Source organism: Lissotriton helveticus, chromosome 3_1 (assembly GCF_964261635.1).
Source record: "Lissotriton helveticus chromosome 3_1, aLisHel1.1, whole genome shotgun sequence".
NCBI classification, from domain to species: domain Eukaryota; kingdom Metazoa; phylum Chordata; class Amphibia; order Caudata; family Salamandridae; genus Lissotriton; species Lissotriton helveticus.
In genome coordinates this window covers 45,172,851-45,198,813 of record NC_136061.1, presented here as the reverse complement: position 1 = coordinate 45,198,813, position 25,963 = coordinate 45,172,851, and the positions used below count along the sequence as shown (strand labels likewise).

Here is a 25,963-nt window from a genome sequence, read left to right as displayed (position 1 = left end):
CATACCACATGTACGCAGACAACACACAACTATACTTAAAGATTTCCTCCCTAGACTGTGTCATTCAACTAAATAACATGCTAGTCAAAACTTAGTCCTGGCTCTCTCAAAACCTCAAGCAGAACTCTCTGAAAACCAAATTACTTCTTTTCTACCCACAAAACAGCTCCACATTAATCCAAGATTGCCTAAAGCACCTAGACGCCTTCAATTGCAAACTTATCATTGACTCCGCGAAATCCCTTGGAATAACACAAGACAAGAATCTAAACATGAGAGCTCACACCAGTACCACCACACGAGGCGGGACATTCCACCTCAGATTAACGAAGAAATTGAAACCATTTCTGACACCTTCAGACTTCAAACAAGCAGTACAATCACTTGTGGTGTCCAGAATAGAATATGGCTTGGCGATCCCGTTAGGTCTACCCAAAGCGAGAACAGGTCCACTCAAATCGACTCTTAATGCTGCAGCGAGACTAGTAACAGCAACTAGACACTTTGACCGCATCACCTCTTCGCTTAGGTATCTAGACTGGATGCCCCTCGAGGTAAGAACCCAACTGAAAATTGCCTGCCTCACACACAAAGCACAACATTTTAACGAACCAAGTTACCTGGCAGAAAAGATTTGAATCTCCGGTGACTGCCGCCACCTAAGAAGTGCTATCTCTCAGGCTTGAACGTCCTAGATTCCGATAACAAAACTTACAAATGCTCCTTCTCCAGGGCGGCGCCAAGGATCTGGAACTCCTTACCACCCAAGGTGCGCACAAACCCATTTTCCCAGTTTTTAAACAAGCATTTGCAATGCAATAGGTGTCGCATTAGGAAAGTTTGAGCTATTGGTATAGTAAATTACACTTTTTTTATTTATGTGTTGGTTTTGAAAACAGCGAAATTAATAGCTTTGTCATTTACAATGCCAATAGTTATAACTTTTGCAAATGTGACACCTATAGCCTTTGTAATGCAATGTGTGTTGTATTTACGTGACTTAGATGTATTGATATTACAAATAACTATTTTGTTTTTTTAAAATAATTAATACTTAAATAAAAGTTAGTGTAATTTATATTGGCAATATCTTAAATTTTTGTAAATAACTATTGTGAAGATTATGTTCAGTGTATTTTATTGTGACGAAAATCCAAGAACAGAAGTGAAATATTAACATTTTTTGTGACATTTGTAATAAAGCTCGAAACATTGAGAGAACATATTTGAACCAGTTGTTGTTGAATGGTTGCACAGATTGATGCTGTGGTGGCGCTGAGTGATGTTGTGGTGGCGCTGAGTGATGTTGTGGTGGCGCTGAGTGATGCTGTGGTGGCGCTGAGTGATGCTGTGGTGGCGACCAGTGATGCTGTGGTGGCGACCAGTGATGCTGTGGTGGCGAGTGATGCTGTGGTGACAAGTGATGCTGTGGTAGCTACGAGTGATGCTGTGGTAGCTACGAGTGATGCTGTGGTAGCGCATAGTGATGTTGTGGTGCCCCTGAGTGATCCTGTGGTGGTGCTGAGTGATGCTGTGGTGGTGCGATAGATACACATACATAAAAATGTTGTCATTTACAATGCCAATAGCTCTAACTTTGCAAAGGCGAGACCGTTGCATTGTAAATGCTTGTTGCCGTTCCTACTGGTCACAGTTTCTTTCTTCTTTTTATATGTTCCGGATTTCATTCTTCTTTCTAGCCATCTCTCTCACACTCTCAGTATCGTAGCCAGTATATTGTGGGCCACACTGTAAGGAAGTAAATGGGCCCCACGGCTACTACTTGATTGAAGGGTTCAGTGCGCTGCTTAAGACTCTGAGTCTTGGTGACACTGCACCTGCTGCACTAATTGAAGCTACGCCACTGCACTCTTTCATTCTCTTTGTCTCATCATGTCTCCTTTTAGTCCTCCTTTACTGTTGACTTCCCACCCCTGACCTCTGTTATGGTTTTCCCTTTCTTTTTATGAACGTTTTTTTGTCTGCGGACAGAACAAACTCATAAATAATTATAAGTGTAAACACCACTACCCCTTAAGCTGTGAAAGTGGTGAGTTTGCGACGTCACTGATTCACACTATTGCACAACATCCCAATCTCGTCACACTATGCATCATAAGCACATCTGTCTCGCCATCTTAAGTTCATCACACTATGGCCACCTGTGTCGTAAGCAAATCTGCCCTGGTGCTCAGATGAGTCAAAAGCCTAGTGACAAGAAGAGGGCGAAAAGAAACGGAAAAGAGGGCGAAAAGAAACGGAAAAGAGGGCGAAAAGAAACGGAAAAGAGGGCGAAAAGAAACGGAAAAGAGGGCGAAAAGAAACGGAAAAGAGGGCGAAAAGAAACGGAAAAGAGGGCGAAATGAAGCGGAAAAGAAACGGGAAAGAGGGGTGAAATTAATTCGCAGCCCCGGAACGCTTAAGTCCTGTACTCGTCGCCTCTGGGGTGGGCTAAGGTCTGTGAGAAGCGGCATTTGCGAGGAGACAGATCCGAAGCCCACTTGAGCTGCCTTGTAGCGAGTGCTGCCGCCGCCTCTCATCACAAATGCAGGTTCAAGGCCGCCATGAACGCCCGGTTCACTAAGCCCTCTCCCGTACCCCAAGGAGGAACTTACGGAGACAATGATCGTATTTGAAAGCTGCAATTACGTGGCAGGCTGATTATTAGGAAAGTGTTAATTGTGAGCGCCATCATTGCTGCTGTATTTGGTTTCTCCCGCGGAGGGAACAGTGTCAGGGGGCGGGGACGGAGCATTCCCTCGGGCCCAGCGGTCCAGTCAGGGAGCGTCCCCCGGGAGTGCGGGAGACAATATGCGCTGCTCTTTTCACAGGAGCGCGCAACGGAGCGTGAAACTGTAAGGCAGGCACACGCGCACACACACCAGTGAACTGGAGCCTGTTGTGCCACCTGTAGCCCCTGGCCTCCCTGCGTAGCTCCAGCGATACGGAGAGAAAGGGGGTGGGGCAGCGGCACCGCCGGAGCAAGCACCCTTCCTGACCTCGTCACCGAGGGCGACCTCTGCTGTAAGTCTGCCTGAGAACATTCGGTGCCCTCTCTTGCCTTCCGACACGGCTGACAAGTATACCAAATTGTTGGTGGGCCCAGTTCATGCGAACAGTTATGGCGAGGTGACGAGCGTGCCCCGCAGGAAGCCTTTACTCACAAGCACCATGGTCCACGGAAAAAACCTCGCTAGAACTTAAGAACGCATAGCAATTTGTGTATTCACTTGGTGTAGCGCATGCCAAACCAGTGCTGTAAGCCTAAGATTGCCATTCTTGCAACTCAAAAAGCAGGGACAAAGAAAAACAGGTGGGGAATAATTGGTGTAGGTTCATCCTCTACAGTCATATGTGAGAAAAAAACATAGCAATGTGTAACATGCATGCAGTTAAACAGGGCTTTAAGTGCCGGGTCCTGCCGATGCTCAGCACTGGCATGTCTAAAACCAGGATGCCAAACTTCCGAGGCGTGGAACGCAGGCGAGAGAGGCGGGCTCTACTTCGATAGGCAGGATCCTGCGAAGTGCCGGCAGATTTCCCGCCTCTGTAGCAGGGTAGCGGTGACGTAGCTCGTCCGGAGCGCGGCACCTTGGAGGCAGAGGGAGCCCACAAGCAAGCAGGGATTCCGGGAGAAGAAAGCAGGGATTCCAGGAGTGATGCGGTTCTCGGTAGAGAGCAGGAAATGCATAACGGTGCGAGGAAGCAACAAGAGCCCGGTGAGTGGGGGGCGCGTGTGTGGGTGTAACTGTGTGTGTGCGCGTGTGTGTAGCTGTGCGTGTGTATGTATATGTGTGGCTGTGTGTCTGTTAGCTGTGCGTGTGTATATGTGTGTCTGTGTGCGTGTGTCCCGATGCATTGTGCCTGCGTATGTGTGTGTGCGCATGCGTGAGTGTGGCTGTGTGTGATTGAGAGAGGCTGTGAATCTGAGGCAGGGGATGTGCACGGCGCCGTGCGCGCCCACGAGGAGAAATCGGCGTTCGTACCCATCCCCTGTCTCAGATTCCCAGGAGACGGACGACTATAGTTGTCGAGCTGGACAATGCTTCGCATTTTACCTCCAGCTTGACCTAAAAAAGAGGTGAAAAAGATCCCAATGAATAGATTCCTTGCATAGACTATCGGAGAGCACCTTCCCAGGGCCCAAGGGTCGTCACAATGGCAGCATTTTCTAGATTGGTCGAAGCATGTTTACAAGAGAACACTTTAAAACGTTGCTCCCCTGGGTACCTGGATCTGAATAGTTCCAGAGCAGCAGCAAAAATAACCACCATGAAAATACTAGAGCAATACAGACTAAGGCAATATTATTGGACTGACAGGCTTTTTATGTGATATCTGTTGCAACAGCCTACTGTGGCTCTGTACTTTTGATGTACCGGTTTATACCTATCACTTTGTTCATTCAACCCTATGTACAGCGCTCCGATACCCTTGGGTCATTGTGGAAAATGACAATGTATATGTACATAAGCGGCGTTCATTTGTGGTCACCCTCGCCACTGTTGATAGTAAAGCGAAAGTCACGAAACAGTGGCCCCACCATCTTGTCCCCTTTTAGGCCCATCACGAACGTAGATAGTAGCCATTTTGTGTCATGACCTCTCTGCCCTCTGCCAATAGCCTGTCTCTCTCTCTCTCCCACTCCCCAGCCTCGCGAGTATTCCCCCGCGCCCTGACAGCCCCCGGTCTCTCCTATGCAGGCCATCAACGCACCTCTAAACACGACCCTGCCTCCGTGCAGAACCCCTGCCCGATTGCCCGGCTTGATCCCAGGCCACCACCTAGCCCAACAGATGCAGTTTATTGCTTCCTACAGTAGGACCTCACCTCACATCAGAGGAGTGGTGATTAATAAAGGCCTTCACACCCCTAGATCTGACCGACACCCCCGCATTCCTCCCAGGAACACCCTTCCTCTCTTCTGATGACCCCCCCCGGCTACACCTGGTCTCTCGACCCAGTCCCAAGTCATAAAACTAGGTCTCGTGGATATACCCCCCCGGCCCTGCATAGCAAAACGTGATCTTATCGCCTGCCCAACCTTAGATCAGACTACCCCCCCTGCCCTCGTGTCCTGTTGGAATGTCCGGCTGCAGATTGCAATCACACGTTACATTTGGGAGGGGAAACCAACATCAGAGCGGCCGGTATGGGAATAGGCCTGGAGCTGGGATCCCAAACATGTCCCTTTTGTACTTCAAAGTGTCTTTATTGCCATAAGGAATGTTTGTGCGTTGTAAACCTGTGTATAAAAGACGGAGCCGTAGAGAAACTTGTCAGAGCACCTCGAGAAGATACCCTGTTGTCTGATTTGACGTGTTCTGTTCCGTCGGAAATAAACTCCTGTTTCCCGCTTTCCAGTCTCCAGCGCCTGCCTCTTTGTTTGGTAATCGTGAGTTGGGCGAGAAGCGGCTAACGCCGGGCAAACCTAGAAAAGGGGTAAAACGACTTGATCTGCCTGAACCCTTTTTCATCAATTGGCGCCCAACGTAGGGCCCATCAGCGACACGTGGATCCAGTGAGAGAGGTCCCAACGACAGAGTGAACGACTGCAACGATCGGGAAGAGCTCCTGCCCGATAGACCCTTGTCTGGCAGCCGATCATCCGAACTTCACTGGTTCCGAACAGACCTCTCTCGAGTGATCTACGGTCCTGACTGGGAACCATCAGGAGTGCCACAGCAATTACGGAGAATAGAGGACGATCGGGCGCTGGAAACGGAAGACGAGAAACTGTCCATACGGTCCGGGTAAGGTCGTGTAAACACGACAAATTGCGAATTGATTGTTTGATTGTCATTGGAAAATACTAGTATTACGCATTTGATTGTTGTGCCCTGAGAGATTCTCTGTCTACAAACGGGGAAGGATAGGAGTATTCTCCCTTTGCAGATAGTGAAGGGTGGGTAGCGCAGGCTTTTGCCCCCGTTGTAACCCGTCGCGCCTACTTCCCTCTCCATTTGATTGATTGTTATCCAAGCATTTATTGTTTTGGAATTGGTTCTCTTTGGATTATTCTCTATTTGCAAACAAGCACAGAGTCGCCATACTCTGTTTAGTCTTTGCAGATAGTGAAGGATAGGTAACGCAGGCCTTTGCCCCCATTGTAATCCGTCGTGCCTATTTTTATCCCCCACTGATTGATTGACCGAACATTGATCGTTCGGAATTGGTTCTCGGAAAGGATCTTCTCTGCCTACAAACAGAGAGGAACAGGAAGATCTCTCTCTTTGCAGATAGTGAAGGGTAGGTAGCGCAGGCTTTTGCCCCCGTTGTAACCCGTCGCGCCTATTTTATTCCTCATTTGATTGATTGATTGTTTTGTCCGAACTTGACTGTTTGGAATTGGTTCTCTCTTTGGGTATTCCCTATTTGCGAATACTGTAGAATAGAAATATTCTACCTAGTCTCCGCAAAGTAGTGAAGGATAGGTAGTGCTGACTTTTGTCCCCGTTGTAACCCGTCATGCCTATCTCCCCCCCATTGCTCAGTAGTTGGTTCAGCCCGGACCGTTTATTAGAGGTAGACCATCTGGCTCCACCGAAGGACACCCCTAATAAAAAGGACATATATAAAGAAAATGCGGATTAGCCGCTGTATCGTGCTAGCAAATAAAAGAACATAAAACTCGTTAGGAAAAATAAAAGGAATCGAGTAAAATCAGTAGGCCACTGATGAGATCTCTTTTCGACCTCACTGAAATGGAAACATTAGGAACAACCCCACAGGAAATATGAAACTAGTGAGAAGAGCCGAACTCAACGCCATGACGACTGCGAGACAACTCGGCTCCACCGATCACCCCACCCAATTAACGACAAACCCTAGGCAAATATTAGAAATATACAACACGATAGCGAAGTAACAGGTTAAAACGTTTTTATTTGAACAAAAATATATTGAACAACTGTTTACATGGCAAACGGCCGCAGCAACAAACCCACAATGAATTTCGCCGTCTGCTTGACGCCGTTCCTGTCCCTCCTTCCCCAAAGTAGCAATGTTGGGCTACTTTGGGCTGCTTTCTAGTAGGGTTTTTGGGCGTCAAGAAAGTCTACAAAAGCCGTCGACGACGGCCTGGGGTGGAGAACCATTTGCGAATAGTCCGGAGGCGACACCACGCGCCAAGGCCTGTCCCCAGGATGAACCAAGGGACCAGTTCCTAGGGCCGTGGCAAGGAGCGGCCGGCCGCCATCGGCCGGAGAAGGCATGGGCCCGACCCGAGAGGTACTGGTCTGCCCATTCCCTTCCTCATTCGGCGCCCTGCAGGCCACGAGGGGGGAGTGTCTTGCATATGCCTCCGACCCCCCCCTCTTCTTCATCGCCTGGTCCGGCCATAACAAATGTCAGCGAGACACCGTGGGGTGCACTGGGAGGGAGAGGCGGCGCGGACAAGCCTCTCCCGCCTCCCCAGGTGGAGGCCCCTCAGCTGCACCCCCAACGCTCCACGCACCCGGCAAAGGGTTCGTCCACTCTTGCGGTGCAGGGACGCTCCACGTGCCCGGAAAAAGGGTTCGTCCACTCTGGCAGTATAGAGACGCTCCACGCACCCGGCAGGGTCTCGTCCACTGTGGCGGTACTGCGACACCTCACCCGTCAGGCTGGAGTCCGTCTGCTCGTTTGACTCAGTGACTGCCGGTAGCTGCAGAACTCCTTAAAATGGCGGTCGACTCTGCAGGAATGACCCTGGCGTGCAAGGATGGCCTGGTCGCTGGCCAGCTAGAAAATGAGTACCCCGTCCAGAAACGTTCTCCTCAGCTTTGAAGGTTCTACGAGAGCTGCAGAGGCCTCAGGCCCCCGATGGGGAACGACTGCCATGATTGCCCACAGAACGACCAAGACATAGCCACGAGACGTTGGCGCCCTCACGCTGGCGCCAGCCTCAGTTTTGAATGACCAAAAATACTGCAGACTACCGATTTGATCAGTTCCGGTGGAACAACAGTATGACCCGGTAGGAAAGATTGTTGCCCCCTCCCTTTTCTTTGATTGATGGTTCATGTCACCGGTCCCTTCTGTTGCCCCTTAACGAAGCTTCTGGACTGCCGAAAGAGGTTCTGGTCCAACCACGAGTTGGGGGGAGACATTTTGACTATACTTGAACCCGCCTGGCCCCACCCAAAATGGCGCCGGTACAAACGAAAACTCGCAAATTCTCCGTTGTGTTCCGGATGCTCAGACTTGATATCATGAGAGATGTATACAGTTTTTTAAAGCACATGGCGGGAGGGGATGAGTATTGCTTGAACATTCGGACAATGAATTGATATTAAATTCTGACGCATCATTGATTACTGTATTATTGGAAGTTCAAATTTTTCTGACACTGATGGTACTTGTCCACAATGAATTTTCGATATGATTTTATTGCACTTATCGTACCTTGATGAAATAAAACGACCACCGACTCAGTTATGTTTTCCTCAGATAAATATGCCCTCATGTACAGTTCCAGTCTGCTCCGTGGCTGGCCCACGTGGTTGTAGGCCTGCATGTGTACGTCATCATTTTTTAAATAAAGATTTTGTGAAAAACAAATATAGTCGTAGCTCTTGGATTGGTAAGTTCGAATACATAGCCATTGTTTCCGATCTACGTAAAATACAGGCGAAATAAAGCAAGTCGGTTACTGAAAGGTTAAGAAGCAAAGTACCCAGAACTATTGAAAATGTGAATGGTCCAAGTTTGTTGCGTGTGTGTTTTTTACTTTTGTGCAACATAAGGCAATCGATAAAGGTCCCGGTGTTCTGTTTTACTTTGTATGCCACATATCTCAGGGAAATTGTTTCAGATGTCCCTAAACCAGACCCGGTACCACTGTAGACCACCCCGCCTCCTCGAAGGAAAACGCGAGTTCACCCCCACCTTACACTGACTGCCCTTTTTGTTTTGAAGACCCCCCACACAAGATCCGCAATACCACACGTGGGCGATCTATGCAATGTGCAGTCCATCAATGATTACGCCTCCCGCACTACCAGTCCCTCTGGGCTTAAAACGCCGAGATGGAAGGGACTGCGCCCGGGGAGATAGGTCGAATACGTGGTAAGTAAAGGCCTTTTGGGTTTATGCGCACGGATGTGCCTTAAAACGCTGCCCCCACCCCTTCTTTTTCCCCTTCTATCTGCAGGTCACATCAGAACATCGACTAAAGTATGGAGAAGACCTAAGCAACGCGCCATGGTTCCGCGGGGACAAATGATACAGTATCCATGGGGACTGCCCCTGAGGACATGACGACTTTGGGTGATATGAATGCATGCGTGTATGACCAGATGTGTGTAACTCGACTGGATATACGTTTCACGCGTTGACTTAATAAGAGAGATGTTTTTGTACGATCACAGAAACTTGACGGGTTATTGCAGTATGACAAAAATATGACTCCAACCGGCCCCCGAATAATGCAACCCAGAATGACGTGCACCTACGAGTAGGTTCATACGATAACTAAATAGGGGAAGGTTCAGGGCTATTCCAGGGTGAGGTTTACCCATGTACCCGCCTCCTGGAAGATTAAGAATGTTGTCAATGTTTAAGATTTACCACCTCCTTCTTGCACCCTCATAGACATGAAACTCGAAGCTGCCCATTGTTCCCCCGACTGACACCCTCCGTTGCCTCAGCCTGAATACCCATTTGCTAATAACGATTCAAAGATCCCACCGTAAGTACTAGCCCGACCAGGTTAGTTCCCGAACAATTGACGAAAGTGTAAGTATTCGCAACAGAGACCAACAGCAAAGGGCAGCCAGGCGAATTAAATAGGAAACTAAGGATGCGCAGCATGCAGGAGGAAATATCTTTGGCCAAGTAATGTTCTATGTTTTGTCTTGAGTTCTGTATGTAAATACATGTACCCCCCCCCCGCCTGAATTCATGTGTACGTAGTATATGGATTTACGTTGTCCTTCAGTCTGTGTTCCTATATAACATGACCTCTACTGTTTTGTGTTGTGTGCGCACTAAAATGGCCTATTATTGTACACGTTTCTCTCTCTCTCTCTTTCTTTCTCTCCATGTCATACGTGTACCGAATAGTTCATTTGAAATGCGGGCGACTCTCTCTCTCTGAGGGTCCCCCTGTTCCCCCTTCCTTTGTGTGGTAACGTTGTGCCCCCAACGGCACGAGCCTAATTGGGTTTTCGAACACAAAGGTGTACGGCAAATTGACAGAAGCTAAAACAATTGTAATTTGCCATATTACTACCTCTCCTTTCTGTAAAATAATGGAACTTGAATTGGCTATGAAGGAAAGGACAGGTTAGACGACTGAAGTCCCCTAATCTGGCCTTCTTACAGGAGGACTATATGTCAGTGGCTTTCTGTTCTCAGCCCGTTAGAAACAATGCCCAGATTGCCCCACCCCTCTGCACCCAAGTACAGATGTCCAAACGTCCCCGTTTTCTCCCGATTGGCCCCAGCTCCATAACACGAAGTATAACTGATGACCCCGATTAACTGTTGCCCCTCCCCCGAGAAAAGAATGTTCAGTACTCCCCTCTCTCATGTTGATAGAAGACTGCCAGGGCTAGGGTTAGAAAGCCACATACGTCATGAATGAATGCCAAATAGACTTAGTACAAACTCAGTAGACATGCCTGTAAACATGTTCCACAGTGATAACTCCTGACCGTGGCCGATGAAACGTACCCCCAACTACCTAGAACTGGGACGGAACTGAAATGTATAAATGCCTTCTCTTGCCAGTTTTCTAAAACCTGTTTTGTACTCATTCAAGGATACACAGTCACCGGAGGAGAGGGGCTGGACGGGACGCACAGCCTGGCCACTGATCATGAGGCGCGTGTGACCTCGACCTAAGATGGAGCCGCAGAGCAACGGGACGCGGGACGATGCACCACTCTCAAACGCAGAAAACGAAGGAATGGAGGGCCGCCTTGAAGCCCTCTACTTGTTGACCCACGCGTGCCAGAAGTCCCGCCCCTTTTAGCCCGATTGATGGACCTGCCTGCGCATCACCCTTTTGCTCCCTTGGTCCGTCTCAAAGATCCGGTTCCACTCCGCCCTCTCCTCCCTCGATTATCCGACAAAACCCCTTCTATCCTTTCCAAGTGGATTTTGACTCCGAGAAAGAAATGCAGGTGCCCAGCATGAAGCACCCTTAAAAGAGATTAGGTAGGAAACAGGACTGTGGCCTAACGGCAAAGGACAGATCACACCCTGCGACGTGTAAAGAAGGACCCGAGCTGGACCTATAGCTCCACCGCCGGTGCTCAACAGCGCCAACGGAAGAAAACGAACTACCAGAGCCTACCAGTGATGGCTCGCTACGGAACTTTCTACACCCCTTGACTAAAATTGCTTGCATTGGACTAAATTCCTCCCTCAACCACTTTTTGCCTGTAAAATGTTTCATCGGTCACTTTTTAAATACGACAAATGTAAATTTATATGTATTCTAGCTCGAATGTCGCATCAACTGCACATGGTTATATGCAAATCCACCAGTATTGACAAATGCTATTCCATTGACAACACACGACTATATGTACACCCCGTCAGTTATGATGAACACACAAATGACTTAACTTATGTTAAAAAGCGGCGACTGTGGAAAATGACAATGTATATGTACATAAGCGGCGTTCATTTGTGGTCACCCTCGCCATTGTTGATAGTAAAGCGAAAGTCACGAAACAGTGGCCCCACCATCTTGTCCCCTTTTAGGCCCATCACGAACGTAGATAGTAGCCATTTTGTGTCATGACCTCTCTGCCCTCTGCCAATAGCCTGTCTCTCTCTCTCTCTCTCTCCCACTCCCCAGCCTTGCGAGTATTCCCCCGCGCCCTGACAGCCCCCGGTCTCTCCTATGCAGGCCATCAACGCACCTCTAAACACGACCCTGCCTCCGTGCAGAACCCCTGCCAGATTGCCCGGCTTGATCCCAGGCCACCACCTAGCCCAGATGCAGTTTATTGCTTCCTACAGTAGGACCTCACATCAGAGGAGCGGTGATTAATAAAGGCCTTCACACCCCTAGATCCGACCGATACCCCCGCATTCCTCCCAGGAACACCCTTCCTCTCTTCTGATGACCCCCCCACCCCCCGGCTACACCTGGTCTCTCGACCCAGTCCCAAGTCATAAAACTAGGTCTCGTGGATATACCCCCCCGGCCCCGCATAGCAAAACGTGATCTTATCGCCTGCCCAACCTTAGATCAGACTACCCCCCCTGCCCTCGTGTCCTGTTGGAATGTCCGGCTGCAGATTGCAATCACACATTACATTTGGGAGGGGAAACCAACATCAGAGCGGCCGGTATGGGAATAGGCCTGGAGCTGGGATCCCAAACATGTCCCTTTTGTACTTCAAAGTGTCTTTATTGCCATAAGGAATGTTTGTGCGTTGTAAACCTGTGTATAAAAGACGGAGCCGTAGAGAAACTTGTCAGAGCACCTCGAGAAGATACCCTGTTGTCTGATTTGACGTGTTCTGTTCCGTCGGAAATAAACTCCTGTTTCCCGCTTTCCAGTCTCCAGCGCCTGCCTCTTTGTTTGGTAATCGTGAGTTGGGTGAGAAGTGGCTAACGCCGGGCAAACCTAGAAAAGGGGTAAAACGACTTGATCTGCCTGAACCCTTTTTCATCATCATGTACGCGCTTTATCAAACACTCCACTCAGCAAACATGCCTCTTGGCACACTACTAGTTGGCGTATAATGTCCCCTTGGCTCCAGAGGGACCTTGTGGGCCAAGAAGCCCTCCTGGTACCTCCTGTAAGTTCTACACAGCAGAATTCCTGAGAGTTGATCGGAGGTCCAGCTGCATTTCTCCACCACTCCTCAAACGTGACTATGTTAAAAAAAACTTTGAAATTAATAAAAAAAAAAAAAGATTTTAGGGACGTCTTAGTTCGGAATTAGCAGGTAACCCGTTAACCGCGGCGGTAATTCCTCAGCGGTGCGGGCGTTCTCTTGCGCGGGCGGGGCCGCGTCGGCAGTTGGACGTGCGCAGCACTACGAAGGTAGTGCTCGCGACGGCAGCAGGGAAGGGGATAAAACAAACTTAGAAATTCACTGATAAAACAAAGATTGAAGGGACATAATGGTTGGGGTCAGATTTTACTCATACAAAACCAGAGAAATTCAGCCGTTCTAGTTACCCAAGTTAACTAGAACTGCTTATGACCTCGCATATTACATCACTGACCTGATGACATGGTAAGTGACATCACTGATGACATCTCAAATGACATCAGTGATGACATCAACCAGTGACTGTTTAAAAAAAGTTTGTGTTATTATATATTAAAGCTCAAAAACCATTTCTTTCTTTCAGGAAATGTGAAGCGCACTCCAGGGGTAAAGCGGCAAAGTTTTATTTCTCAGCCCACAAACAACTCGTGCAACATATATATATATATATATATACACACACACACACGCACACACACTAAGGGGTATTGGTGAATCAGTGGGTGTATGAGTGTCTGTATGGATGGCTCAGTGGGTGCATGACTGACTGCATAAGTGAGTGATTAGGCGACTCATTGAATGTATAGGTGAGTGACTGGTTGTGTAAATGAGTATCTGTCAGTTGATGTCTAAGTGGTGTATGAGTGTGTTAGTGAGTACATGAAGGGCTATATGGGTGATTGATTGGTTGTCTGACAACCTCTATGGTTGTCTGGGTGTCTGTGTGACTGTATGGATGAGTGAGAGGGTGAGTCAGTGGATGTATGGGGTATTGTGTCCCTGTGAGAAGCTGTAGAAGTGAGTGAGTCAGGAGTATTCATCGAGCGGCAGGACACCTCCGGGTAATAGCCCGCTGTATAAATGCCAAAAATAAAATAAATAAATGGTTGTGTCGGTGATTGAGTACATGTGTCAGTATGGGTTTGTAACTGGGTATGTGAAAGGCAGTATAGGTGAGTGATAGGGCAGAGTGACTAAGCGTAAGTGAATATGAGAGTGGGTATATGAACAAGTGCACGCTTCTGTCACTAACTGTATAGGAGAGTGAGTATGTGTTACTATTTGTATGAGTAAGTAAGTGGGTGTGTGAAACTGGGTGAGTAAGTGGCTCTGTGATGGAGTGTGTGTGTGTGTGTGTGTGTGTGTGTGTGTGTGTGTGTGTGTGTGTGTGTGTGTGTGTGTGTGTGTGTGTGTGTGTGTGTGTGTGTGTGTGTGTGTGTGTGTGTGTGTGTGTGTGTGTGTGTGTGTGTGTGTGTGTGTGTGTGTGTGTGTGTGTGTCTGCATGGTTGTCTGAGTGGATATGTCAATGGCTGTATTAGTGAGTGGATGTATCAGTATTGGTGAGTGCATGGATGTGTGTGTAGATCTTTGAATCAGTAAGTGGGTATGCAAGTATAAAAGATTTTATACGGGTAAGAGCGTCAGATGCTGTGGATGATGTCATCAGTGATGTAATTTGAGAGGTCATCAGTTACGTCACAGACCAGGTTATGAGTGATGTAATATGTGAGGTCATAAGCATGCATTGCGTGTGTGCGAGTTATGGTTAACTCTGGTAACTATAACGGCTGAATTTCTGTGGTTTTGTGCGAGTAAAATCTGATCCTAACTAGAACGCCCCTGTAACCTTTGTTTCTTTTAAATATACACATGCATCCACATACATACACACACACACCCAAATCAGGTCTTGCATGGAGCGTTCCACTAAAGACTTTCTCTCAGCCCTCCTCCTGGCCAGCACGGAGTCTCTTATCATTTCCCCTTTTATCAATGCCATGCCCCCCCACCCACAGGATCTGAGAATAGAAGGCACAGCCATGGTTCTTGTAAAACACCAATAAGGGGACCACACAGTGCTCTTCAGGAGTTTTATATGAGGAGCGTTCTGTCCTCCATCGTTTAGTTTGAAGCAGAGATCGAGACGCCAGTACTGGAGCATGGTCCGAGATTCCAAATTCCTGAATGGAACAGTGGGAGGAATCTTGCAGCAAAGATCTTGACAGCAGGGAATGCATCAACTCTGTAACATATTTCATGCACAAAGGTGTCATTCTAATACCACAGATGGGCCAGTTTGCCAGGGACAGTCAGGCTTTAGTATCAGAGATCTCTCTCAGCATTCCCTTCTACTGCTTTTGGTATCTGGCTTGCATGATATGTTAAGGAGGCTTCCGAACAGACGTTCCAGCTTCCCCCTACAAGGACACTATCCACTGAATTCTGCAATCTGGACAGCCTAGAAAGCAAATCAGTTTGGGTGCCGTTTGAGGTGCTGATGGGAACTAAAACTAAATTGTGGCCCTAGTGTTAATTTTTTGCATTCGCGTTTCTATCTACCGTCTCCTTCCAAGTGTTGAGAATTTGCACAGGCAATAGACTTGTGCAAGAGAAAGGCAACCCCCATACTTCTGCCTCAGTAGCACGTTATCTGTTGAACGCGAAGCTGAGGAAGAAGAGCAGGTAGGTATCAGTCGGTATCAGGCCATTGCCTGAGAGAGAATGTCTCAGGGATGAGTAAAGGAATTGAACATGAGAGTAAAGAATATGGAGATTACAATGCGCTTTGAACACTTAGGCAGGTAGTCAGTGCTTCTAGCTCCTGTGCTTACTCAACAATGATAAAGGGAATATTGTACAGACAAGTGAAGTTCGAGGCCATGATGTTTGTTAATGATCAAATGTACTTTGTTTTGATTAACAAACAATAAATATTTACTTACTAGCTAGATTTACAATTAACTTTTCTTATTGAGTTGTCGATACACAAGTTATTACATTTTTATTTTTTTTTAAGTTTTCAAAAACCTTTATTATCCAGTAAAGCATTGAACACAGCTGGTAGCCTACAACCATCAATTGGCCGGCCGCTCCACAAGCATACTTCAGTTAACACAGCGTTCCACCAACAAACCCGCAGGGCCGGCCGCGGTTCAAACCTCATGTCCACCATATAGTAAAAGCACAGTTGTCAATAGTGGATACATCATGATAAGATAACAATTGTTGTAAAGTTTTTGGAATGACCACCCGTCGAAGGTGTTGAATATCATATGGACATTATCATCAAATTCGTAGTATAGGTCATAAGCCCAGCTCATCCCGAAATGTACCCCTAGCTAACTATATACAGAGCACAGCACAGCCAGTGTGCAGGAGGCAGTCGAGTCGGTAAGTGACAGCTTAGCCCCCTTCTTTGCCCAAGATTCAAGCCTAGTTGATCAATAATAACTCTGTAAGGATGTGAGACCTGTTGGTGTAATGCCACACAGCAATCCAATGCAATCAGCAAGCATGCCTCAGTAGTCCCATCGTCCCCCAAAGTGTAAAATCTGTCTGTGCTAAGGTCGCACGCAGCCCGATTCATTCAGCCCCCGATTCAGTCTCCGCTCTAGCAAGCATATAAGCAGTGTATGGCCCCCAAATGTCAGTAGGTCTAGAGCTAGCCGGCAATTCCTCGTGGTAGCAAGCAAGTTGGTCCCGACAGAGCGCCAAGTCCATCAGCCAATCCTTCAGGGCAGGTGCCCTCCTCCCTCCCCAGCACACTGCAACCCTGCGCTTGGCCATTTGGAGTGACAAAGATACAAGCTTACGCACTCCCTTCGGTACATTTGAGACCAAGCCCAGTAGACACACTCGAGGAGTACATTCAATCTCAACCTCAGCCATAGCAGATAGTGTCGCCACCGCAGCAGTCCAAAACTCACCAACCTTGTTGCATCCCCAAGCCAGGTGCACAAAGTCTGCAGCCTCTGCCCCACAACGCGTGCAATTATCAGTTTCTCTCAGCCCATACCTGCGCAGTTGCACCGGAGTGTAATAGAGTTGATGCAAATACTTATCATGTATAAGTTTAAAGTTGACATTCGCGGCATAGTTTCCCGTCATGGAGCAGCACTCCTCCCATTCTTCATCCGCCAACGGTTGCTGAAGCACAGCATCTCATTTGCATTTCGAGCGACCATCTGCCACACCCTCATCGCGGTGCGCAGCTCTATATAACTGGGATACCAACTTCGTTCTGTCTTTCGACATGTATAGGAGTTGCAACGCCTCCAGTGCCGGTGGCTCCGCTGGAAAAGACTGATATAGGCTCCGGAGCGCGGCCCTGAGTCTAATATATATATATATATATATATATATATATATATATAAACGTTGCCATGCTTGCATTACCACCCATTGCCAGAAAAGCTTGCAATGTGATAAAGGTGCCGCCCGGGAAGACATCTCCCATGACATGCAGTCCGGCGGACTGCAGGAGGCGGAGTGCCACCTCATCCAGATACTGGCCCACCTCATCCTCGCTGGCTGTTACCCTATGGTCATACATTCCCCGGTAGTAGTGCACAAACTGATTAAGAATCCCCTCCGCATTAGTCACGCAATGATTATCAACAGTAATCCCCCTGTACGGTATAGTGTTTCGCCCATGGCTCAGTAATACGCTCTGCCAGTGCGTGACCGGGTCGGCCTCCCTCCCCATAATATCTAGCTCTCCGTCTTTTGGACAGGTGGCAAGCCTCTTGATCCTCCAGCGCATTGTACTCGTCCACCTAGGTTCTAATTTCCGCCAGCATCGCCTCAGAGGGAGAGGTGTCATAACGGTGTTCCAGGCCCTTCAAGTCACGCTCCAATCGTGCGAGAGAGTCACGTAACTACCTGAGTACCCCAGCTTGCTTCCCTATGCACACTCCCCTAATGGTCGCCTTAAATGCCTCCCATATAGTGCACTTGCCCGTCTCCGACCCCACTTTCTCAGCAAAGTAAAGTTCTATCGCTTCCCGTAGTTCCTCCTTAAACACCAGATCCAATAAGGCAGTGGGTTGCAATTTCCAGGCATATGGCGCGGAGGCGTAGTTCGGTAGTTCCAGCGTTAGCGCAACCGGTGCGTGGTCCGACAGTGTACGCGGTAGATGTTCAATACTAGAGACCCATGCATTCACATCCCGAGTCACCAACCAGTAATCCAACCAGTAATCCAATCGGGACCACGTGTCTCGTGCATACGTATAGCATGTGCCCACTGTGTCCCCAGGATGACGCAGCCTCCACGCATCTACCAAGCCCAGATCAGTCATGCCATCTCGCAACACTTTCGCAGCTTTTTTTTCATGTAGAGGGTGAGAAGTTTTCCTGTCCACTTCAACGTCCAGCACCACATTATAATCACCCCCACATACAATGGCAGCCGGTGGCAGGTCATACACTCTATTCCACAGTACCCCAAAAAATTCTGGGTCGTCTATATTAGGCCCATAAACATTAACCATTGTAAACAACGTGCCACACAGCTTGCCATGCAAAAGTATGTATCTTCCTTCCTGGTCAACCACCTCACGCAAACTCTCGAACTGTATTCCCCTTTTGATCAGGACCATAACACCCCGGGCATATGAGGTGTATGTTGTAGCTAGCCGGTATCCCGCCCACTGTTTGGCCACTGATACTGCCTTTTGTGCCGTTAAGTGCGTTTCCTGAAGGAAAACAACGTGTGCATTATGTCGTGTCAAATACCCTATCACCTGTCTAATCTATTTGGGACTATTGAGGCCTCTCACATTCCAAGTGAGCCAGTTAAGTCTGCCGCTACTGAATGTTCATCAAAAGCATCACATGTCTGAAATAAGCTGAGTCGCTGAGCAAGTCGTGGACCCCTTGAAAAAGAAAATAAGCTTTAACATTCAATCTGTACTTATACATCCAATCCTGCCTTACAGTTTCTAGAGAATGCAGCATAGTAAGAACTGTGCCCTGCCTGTGTGTGCTCAACAGGCTCTCCCAACAGGGGAGAGATACGAAACATTCCCTCATCAGGCCCCCCTCCCCTCATCAGGCCCCCCTCCCCCCATCAACCCCCCACCCACTTCAGCCACCCAATCCAGCCAAAGCCATCCCATCCCAATTCCCAACTCGTCACCCCCCAATCGTCCATGTATCATTTGGGGTATACCCATATGGAAGGCGCTAGGGTGCACATTCCTCCCGTCACAACCGTAACAGGAGGTGATCAAGCATCAAAAACCATACATCCTAACAATGTCAAAGCATGATGGCGTCATTCAGAATTGTAGAGAACACTCAAAGGATATCAAGGCTAGACGCCTTCATTTCTTTCCGCCCATACTTTCATCCTCTGAAGCCCGCCCCAAGTCAGCCAGTCTCCTCCAATCCTCAGTGGTAGACCACCCAATAAGGCAGCGCCAGAGCATTCATATAATCCACCTTAAACCTCCGCCCTCGTAGTATTATACTCGTTCACCTAACAGGAGAGCCCAGTCTACCGCCCATGTAATCCCTTATAATAGGCTTCCGAGCACCGGTTCTGCAGTTCAAAGCTCCTCATCGGCCATCTCCTCCTCCTCTGGTGCCGTGGCAGAGTCTCGTTTTTTGCACTTCAGCTTTTTAGCATAGTCCATCGCCGCCTTCGGAGTATGAAATATTTTATTGTCAGCAGGGGCTCTAATTCGAAGTCTAGCGGGGTAGAACATGGCATATGGCACCTCCTCTTTTCGCAAAAATTGTTTAACCGGTCCATATTCTTTTCTGGCCGCCTGGACCGCCGCAGTAAAGTCTGGTAAAAACTCGAGCTTATTCCCCTGGTGCTCTATGGCGCCCTTTTCCCTCGCCATTCTCAAAATGGCGTCCCGATCTCTGTAGTTCAGGATGCGAGCGATAACAGGCCACGGAGGGGCGCCCGGTGGCGGTTTGGTCGCCAACGACCGGTGCGCCCGCTCAAAAAGAAAAATGGCCGATAAGTGCTCGGTCCCAAAAATGTCAGTGATGAGGCGCTCCATATATACCTCCATTTCCCCCACATTCGTCGACTCCGGCAGGCCCGTGACGCGGATGTTATTGCGTCTCGAGCGCGCTTCCAAGTCCTCATTCTTAGCCCTAATGACCGCCAGAATTTTGTCCATGTCCGAGGCCCTGTCTGCAATCACTGTTAGACCGTCTTCAGTGGCCGAGACCCTTTGCTCAACCTCCCCCATGCGGGCGTTATGCTTCTCCAGCTGCGTTGACATATGATCAAGCCGGTGGTTAACCGCTGACATGGCGCCCTCAATGGATTGCAGCGATTTCTGCATGGCCGCCAGCGTGGCCTCCAGTTTAGGCGTCCCGCCAGCCGCCAATTCAGAGTCTGAGTCAGAGGTTGTTTTTTGCGGCGTTTTGGCCGGTCTGCGCGATTCGAAATTTATTTTGGATTGACCTCTGTCCGGCCTGCCCATGTCTGTGGGTTGTCAGCGCCGTCCACTATTTATTTATTTATTTTATTTTATTTATGGCATTTTTAATGCGCAGCTACTACCCAAGGGTGTCTAGGCGCAGTATGATACTTTAAGATACAGTGGTAAGCACAAACCTATTGGTTGAAGAGCCAAGTCTTCAATGCCCTACGAAAACAGATGAGAGTAGGAGCAGTTTTGATGTGTGAGGGTAGAGAGTTCCACAATCTAGGAGTTGCTACTAAGAAGCGTCTGTCTCCCCAGGTGGCGGTTCTTGTTCGGGGAACAGCTAGTAGACAACTGGCTGCTGATCTTAGGTTCCTTATAGGGGCATATGGCTGAAATGCCTCTCTTAGAAATTTCGGGCCGGTATGATGTATGGCCTTATAGGCAATACATAATGCCTTAAATTTAATCCTGCTCTCCACTCTTAGCCAATGAAGATGGCGTATAGCTGCCGAGGTGGACTGGCGCCTTGGAATGTTGAGGAGGACTCTGGCTGCCATATTTTGAACGGATTGAAGCTTGTTCAGAATATATTTGTGCGTGTTGAAAAAGAGGGCATTTCCGTAATCAAGCTTGGAAAACACCAAGGTGGTAATCAGTGTTTTTCCAGCTGATGCTGGCAAGTACGGTAGCAGCTTTTTTATCCTTTTCAACGTAAAAAAGGCAACTGAAACAACCTTATTTACATGATGTTTGAAGGACAGATGTTTATCAAAGATCACTCCAAGATTCCTGACCTTTGCAACTGGGACCGGAGGCGGACCCATCTGAGTAGGCCACCAAATCGGGGACCATTCAGGAGAGATGTTACCAAAGGTCATTACCTCCGTTTTCTCCGCATTCAGTTTTAGGCAATTGCTGTGCATCCAAGCTTGTACCTCCAATATCCCCTCTTGAAAATTAGCTGCCACCACTGGGCCGTTCTTATGCACCGCCAACACAAGTTGGGTGTCATCAGCATAGGTAGTTAGGCGCATCCCGTGAGATTTTATGACCCTTGCCAAATCTGCAACATAAATGTTAAAAAGCGCAGGGCTTAATGACGATCCTTGGGGGACCCCGCATGGCAGTTTGGAAGTCGACGAATAATAATTGCCCAGTTTAACTGCCTGTATGCGGTTAGCTAAAAAAGAAGCTATAAGATCTTTGGCCAGATTGTTAATCCCCAGGGCTGTGACACGGTCGACCAAGATGGTATGGTCGACCGTGTCAAAGGCCGCCGAGAGATCCAACAGAATGAGCACTGCTGCTCCTCCCGAATCCAAGATGTTTCTGATTTCATCGGAGGCCTTTATCAGCGCTGTTTCGGTTCCGTGTCCCCTCCGGAAACCGAACTGTGTGTCATCCAGAAGTTCATGTTGTTCAATGAACTCTGAAAGCTGCTGGGTCATGATGGCCTCTACGATTTTAGCGGGAAAGGGCAGGCAAGCAATGGGTCTGTAATTGGCCGTAACAGTGGGGTCTAAGGAAGGCTTTTTGAGCAAAGGTTTAACGATGGCCTTCTTCCAGATCTCCGGGTAGACGCCTGTTTTAAAGATGGCATTACAAATGGTGGTGAGCGGCTGAGAGATGGTATTGTGGAGTTGATTCATTATATCAGGAGGGCATGGATCAAGCGGAGAGCCTGATTTGATCTTGGCAGCAAGTATGCTGACCTGATCTTCTGTCACTGGCTTGAAACCAGAAAAAGAAGGATGGATCACAGCCAAGTGGGAGGATGGTTCCATCCTAACTTCCGCCGGTAACTGAGGGAAAATTTAGTAAATATCCATGACCTTGGTGGTGAAGAAATTGGCCAACGAGTTACAGAATTCCTGAGAATGCTCAGTTGCAGAGCCAGTGGGAGGAGTAGAGAGAGAATTCACGACCTGGAATAGCATCCTTGCTGAGTTCTGGGCTTGTTCAATTTGACCAGTAAAAAACGTGTTTTTTTGAGTGATGATGGCTTTCTTATAAATTGCCAGAGCATCTTTATAAGTTTGCTTAGCAGAGGGGCTATAATGCTTTCTCCAGCGTCTTTCTAGACTTCTACAATATTGACGCTGGAGGCGCAGCTCCTCTGTGAACCACTGGGCCGATGGTGTAGCTCTATTTGGGCAGTAAGATTTCTCAGGTGCCACTTGATTAGCTGCATTTAGTAACCATTCCTGAAAGCCAGTGGACAGAGTTTCAGGATCATAAGAACTTTCCGGGACCGAAGTCCTAAGGAGGTTTGCGAGGTGGAAAATATCTGCAGTTTTCCAGGCTCGTATTCCCAGTGATGACCGGGCTTTGGTCTGGGGAGGGTTAGATTGTACTGCTCGGATTCTGAAGATGATGGCTTGGTGATCAGACCATACCAATGGTAGTACTGTTATCAGGTCAATACCTGGGTTATTTGTGAACAGACCATCTAGTGTGTGCCCTGCTTCATGTGTGGGACCTCTCACCAACTGTTGCAATCCTATTGCTTGCATGTCTGTAATAAGTTGGGCTGTGTCCTTGGTTTCCATATCTTCCAATGGAAAGTTAAAATCTCCAAGGATAGTATAATCCAAGAATCCTATAACAGATTCAGTAATTTCTGCGAGCGCGGCTAAGAATTTTGTTCGGGGGCCCGGTGGTCTATAGACCAATGTCCCTCTAAAAGCTTGTTTCTGCGTGAGATTGATAACAAACGCAATAGCTTCGCTACACTTTCACAGATACTACAGATACTACACTTTCACAGATGACCAGGAGTCCCCCTAGACCCTCAGGATATGTGTGGTCCAGGTGTCCTAGTCGGCCCCCCACACAACGTCACAGCACTGGGGGAAAGCGACTCTCAATGTCCTAGGAGTTATGCACAGGTGCTGCTGTACACCGGGATACGCTCGTTTAGCAGGATCCCAGAGTCCCCACCGACCGGTAGTTCAAAAGGAGGCGTCCGCTCCGGGTCATGCGCCAATCGAAGTCGGGGATCTCCGGCCTACACGTTGTATGGTAGCAAATTATGCGGGTGCGGCTCGGGGGAGGCAAGGACCCACAACTTCGTCCCCGGTTACAGCAAGCGCCCGTCAGCACAGCAGCCGACCACGCTACCCGTCCCCTCCTGCCCCGACCACAGCTCGCAGAGCGAGGCCGCGCGCTAGGCCCGAAACCGCCTCCGCAGTCCCAGGCTGCGCCCAATCCCTACCCCACTCACCGCAGCCGACACCTGGAGCGTCCGGGCACAGTCAGCCTCCTCAACGCCTGCTCCCGCTCTCCCAGGCCGGGTCCCAGTCTACTCCGCGGCCGCAGCGCGGACCGTGCTCAGCGCCACACACCGAGCCGCCGGCGTCCTCCCGCTAGTCCTCCGCTAGATGCCGTTGTCCTCCGCGGGTCCGGGGCAAATAACAGGACGCACCGGCCAGCCGCCACGTCCCTGAATCCGCTCTCGCTGTCCGAAGCACAACCGCCAACGGGGGACCTCCGGTCGCAGGCTCCGCCAGGATTTTCGTTCAGCGCGCCAGGCCCGCACCAGGCCCGCCGCGGCACGCAGGGTTTCGAGCATTCCTCGGGTCACAGAAGCTCCTCAGCCACCACGGAGCGATGGCTAGGGTCAGGATATCTAGCCGCTTCAGCTGGGCACTTCAGACTGTAGGATGTGCAGGATTATGAAAGGATTGTGGCTTGATCCGACGGAGCCTCACTAAAGTGCCGCCATCTTGTCTTGCGTCCTCTAGCGCCCCCCACAAGTTATTACATTTTAAATGCAAATTAGTTCAAACGCCCTGAAAGAAGAGAAATCTTTATACTCACAGGCACTAAGGAGACCTACATTTTGCTTATCAATATATTTGAAACTGGTCTTGAACTTCTTTTCCCTCAATTTCAAAACACAAGAACAAATTGTGGAAGGCAGCAAGTCTTCATAGTTCAGCTAAAACCATGCAGAATTTCACAGTGCTACAATTATGCGGCTAAGCACCTGCGGTACCTATGCCCAGACTTCACCGGTCACTAACTTATTCGTACATCTGATAACCCTATCTTCTGCCTAACACAGGAACAGAATATTAATACAACTATGCCATTCTTTCTCGGGATTTCTATCTAAAAATGCAAAGGCTCAATATTGGAGTACTCACCATGTGGGCTGCATCAGAAACCGTCCCATTGTGGTAGCCTCTTTGACAAAAGTTCTTCAGCAGCTCGAGGCCTGTACAGAAAAACAGATAAAGAAGAAAAATGTCCATAAGGTGAGAGGACGCTAACCTCATCATTAACCATAAAACGGCAAACTGGACTTACCCTCCAAAACTATATTTTACAGTGCACAAGATGTCTGCTCCTTAGATTAGCATAGAAGACACAGACCAACAGACATGGCTTCTTGGGCTTTCATCTTCCATCATTCTAGAAATGATATTACAATTGTTGTACTGATTTCTACACTTTGCAATGGCTGCCTTCTGATCTGGCCACAAACAATACTCTACGGTAGTTATTTTCCAGCTTGCAACAAAAAATCTCTGCAATTCTCACCCGTCGCCTGTTAGGTCCCTCAAGCACCACCTGAGCTTCAGAAGGTAATTCCAGACATGGAACCTTTCACAGTAAGACTGTGCTCAGCAGACGTATGATTCTTTTTACGCAGCATTCATTCAGTGCCACAGGTCATTCATTAGAGGAACAGACGGCAAGGAAATATCTTGACCCGAGAGCTAGCGACCTAGCTGCTGGGTAGTACTGCTAGCAATACAGCGAGCAGTTTCCCCATGGGATCCCGTACTACACTAAAAATGAATATGAAAAAATGTGTGAAGGATTGTGGACGGCTAACACTGAAATGTAACTCAGCCTGGATAAATGTAGTGGGACCAGCTCACCTTTCTCTTTGTGATCCCTATATTTCTGCTCCCACTGATTGAGGAGAATATTCAAGTATCTTGGCTGCTCAAAGAACCGAAGGTACCGGCCCGAGATGGGGGAAGGGAACAAACGTTCAAACTGGCCACGACGCGAGAACTCATCCTCAGTTTCCACCAAAGTTCGGATATCATCAGGGGTTAAGGTGTCCAGGATAGAGGAGTAGAAATCCTAAAGGCAGGAAAAGAAACAGCAAAGTTAGTCATACAAGCACAAATATTCTTCAAGAGTCTGCACTGTGAAGACCTCGCAACCTTTCAATTTATTTTATGGCTATAAGAACTATTATTATTATTCAAGCTGTAATCTGTAACAATGTAATGGTGGCAGGCAAGGGCAGACTAAATTGTGGGCAGTAAAAAAAGATGCCTCTTTACCTTTCCCAAAGTCATATCACATATGCATGAATAATTCCTGAAATGGGGAATGGAGACATATTAACTTGGAAGAGGCAAATGCAAAATCACAGAGAACAGAGGTTGATGCTCTACTAAAGAGTGATGTGTTAAGTGGGACAGCATGCAGTACAACATCCCCATTTTTACTCAGTTTACACATTTATTGTGTATCTGTGGTGCAATGTTGTTTATTGATTTTGCTTCAGATATGAAACTTAGATATCAATCTCATGCCTAAGCAAATGAAAAAGGTCTTCTTGTGCAAACCACTTAGCCATCTGTCGTTTTTATTGGTTAAATCAATCAAATTAACCAAGTGGTATTTGTAGACCGCACCACTACTTTGCAAAGTGCGCCCAGCCCCAAAGGTTCATCGACCACAACAAGCAAGATAGCATTCGAGGAGAGCAAAGTTCTTGCTGGATGCTAATGTATGAGTCTTTTGGCCAGGTAGCCAGGACCTGACCTAAAAAAGGGTCTCTGAGCAAAAACAAGCCAGTTGAAATGAACTATCCCCCGA

The 25,963-nt window shown here is 48.3% G+C and overlaps 1 protein-coding gene across 2 annotated transcripts in view; it reads right to left on the bottom strand.

The window, feature by feature from the left end:
* Positions 1-25,963, bottom strand: part of TTLL4 (tubulin tyrosine ligase like 4) — a 411,567-nt gene that overhangs the window by 31,874 nt on the left and 353,730 nt on the right. For both annotated transcript variants that reach the window (XM_078679201.1, XM_078679202.1), the window contains 2 exons: positions 25,006-25,216; positions 24,265-24,335 (listed from right to left, as the gene is read on the bottom strand). In XM_078679201.1, the coding sequence (XP_078535327.1) occupies positions 24,265-24,335; positions 25,006-25,216 (282 nt within the window). The remainder of the gene's footprint in view (positions 1-24,264; positions 24,336-25,005; positions 25,217-25,963) is intronic.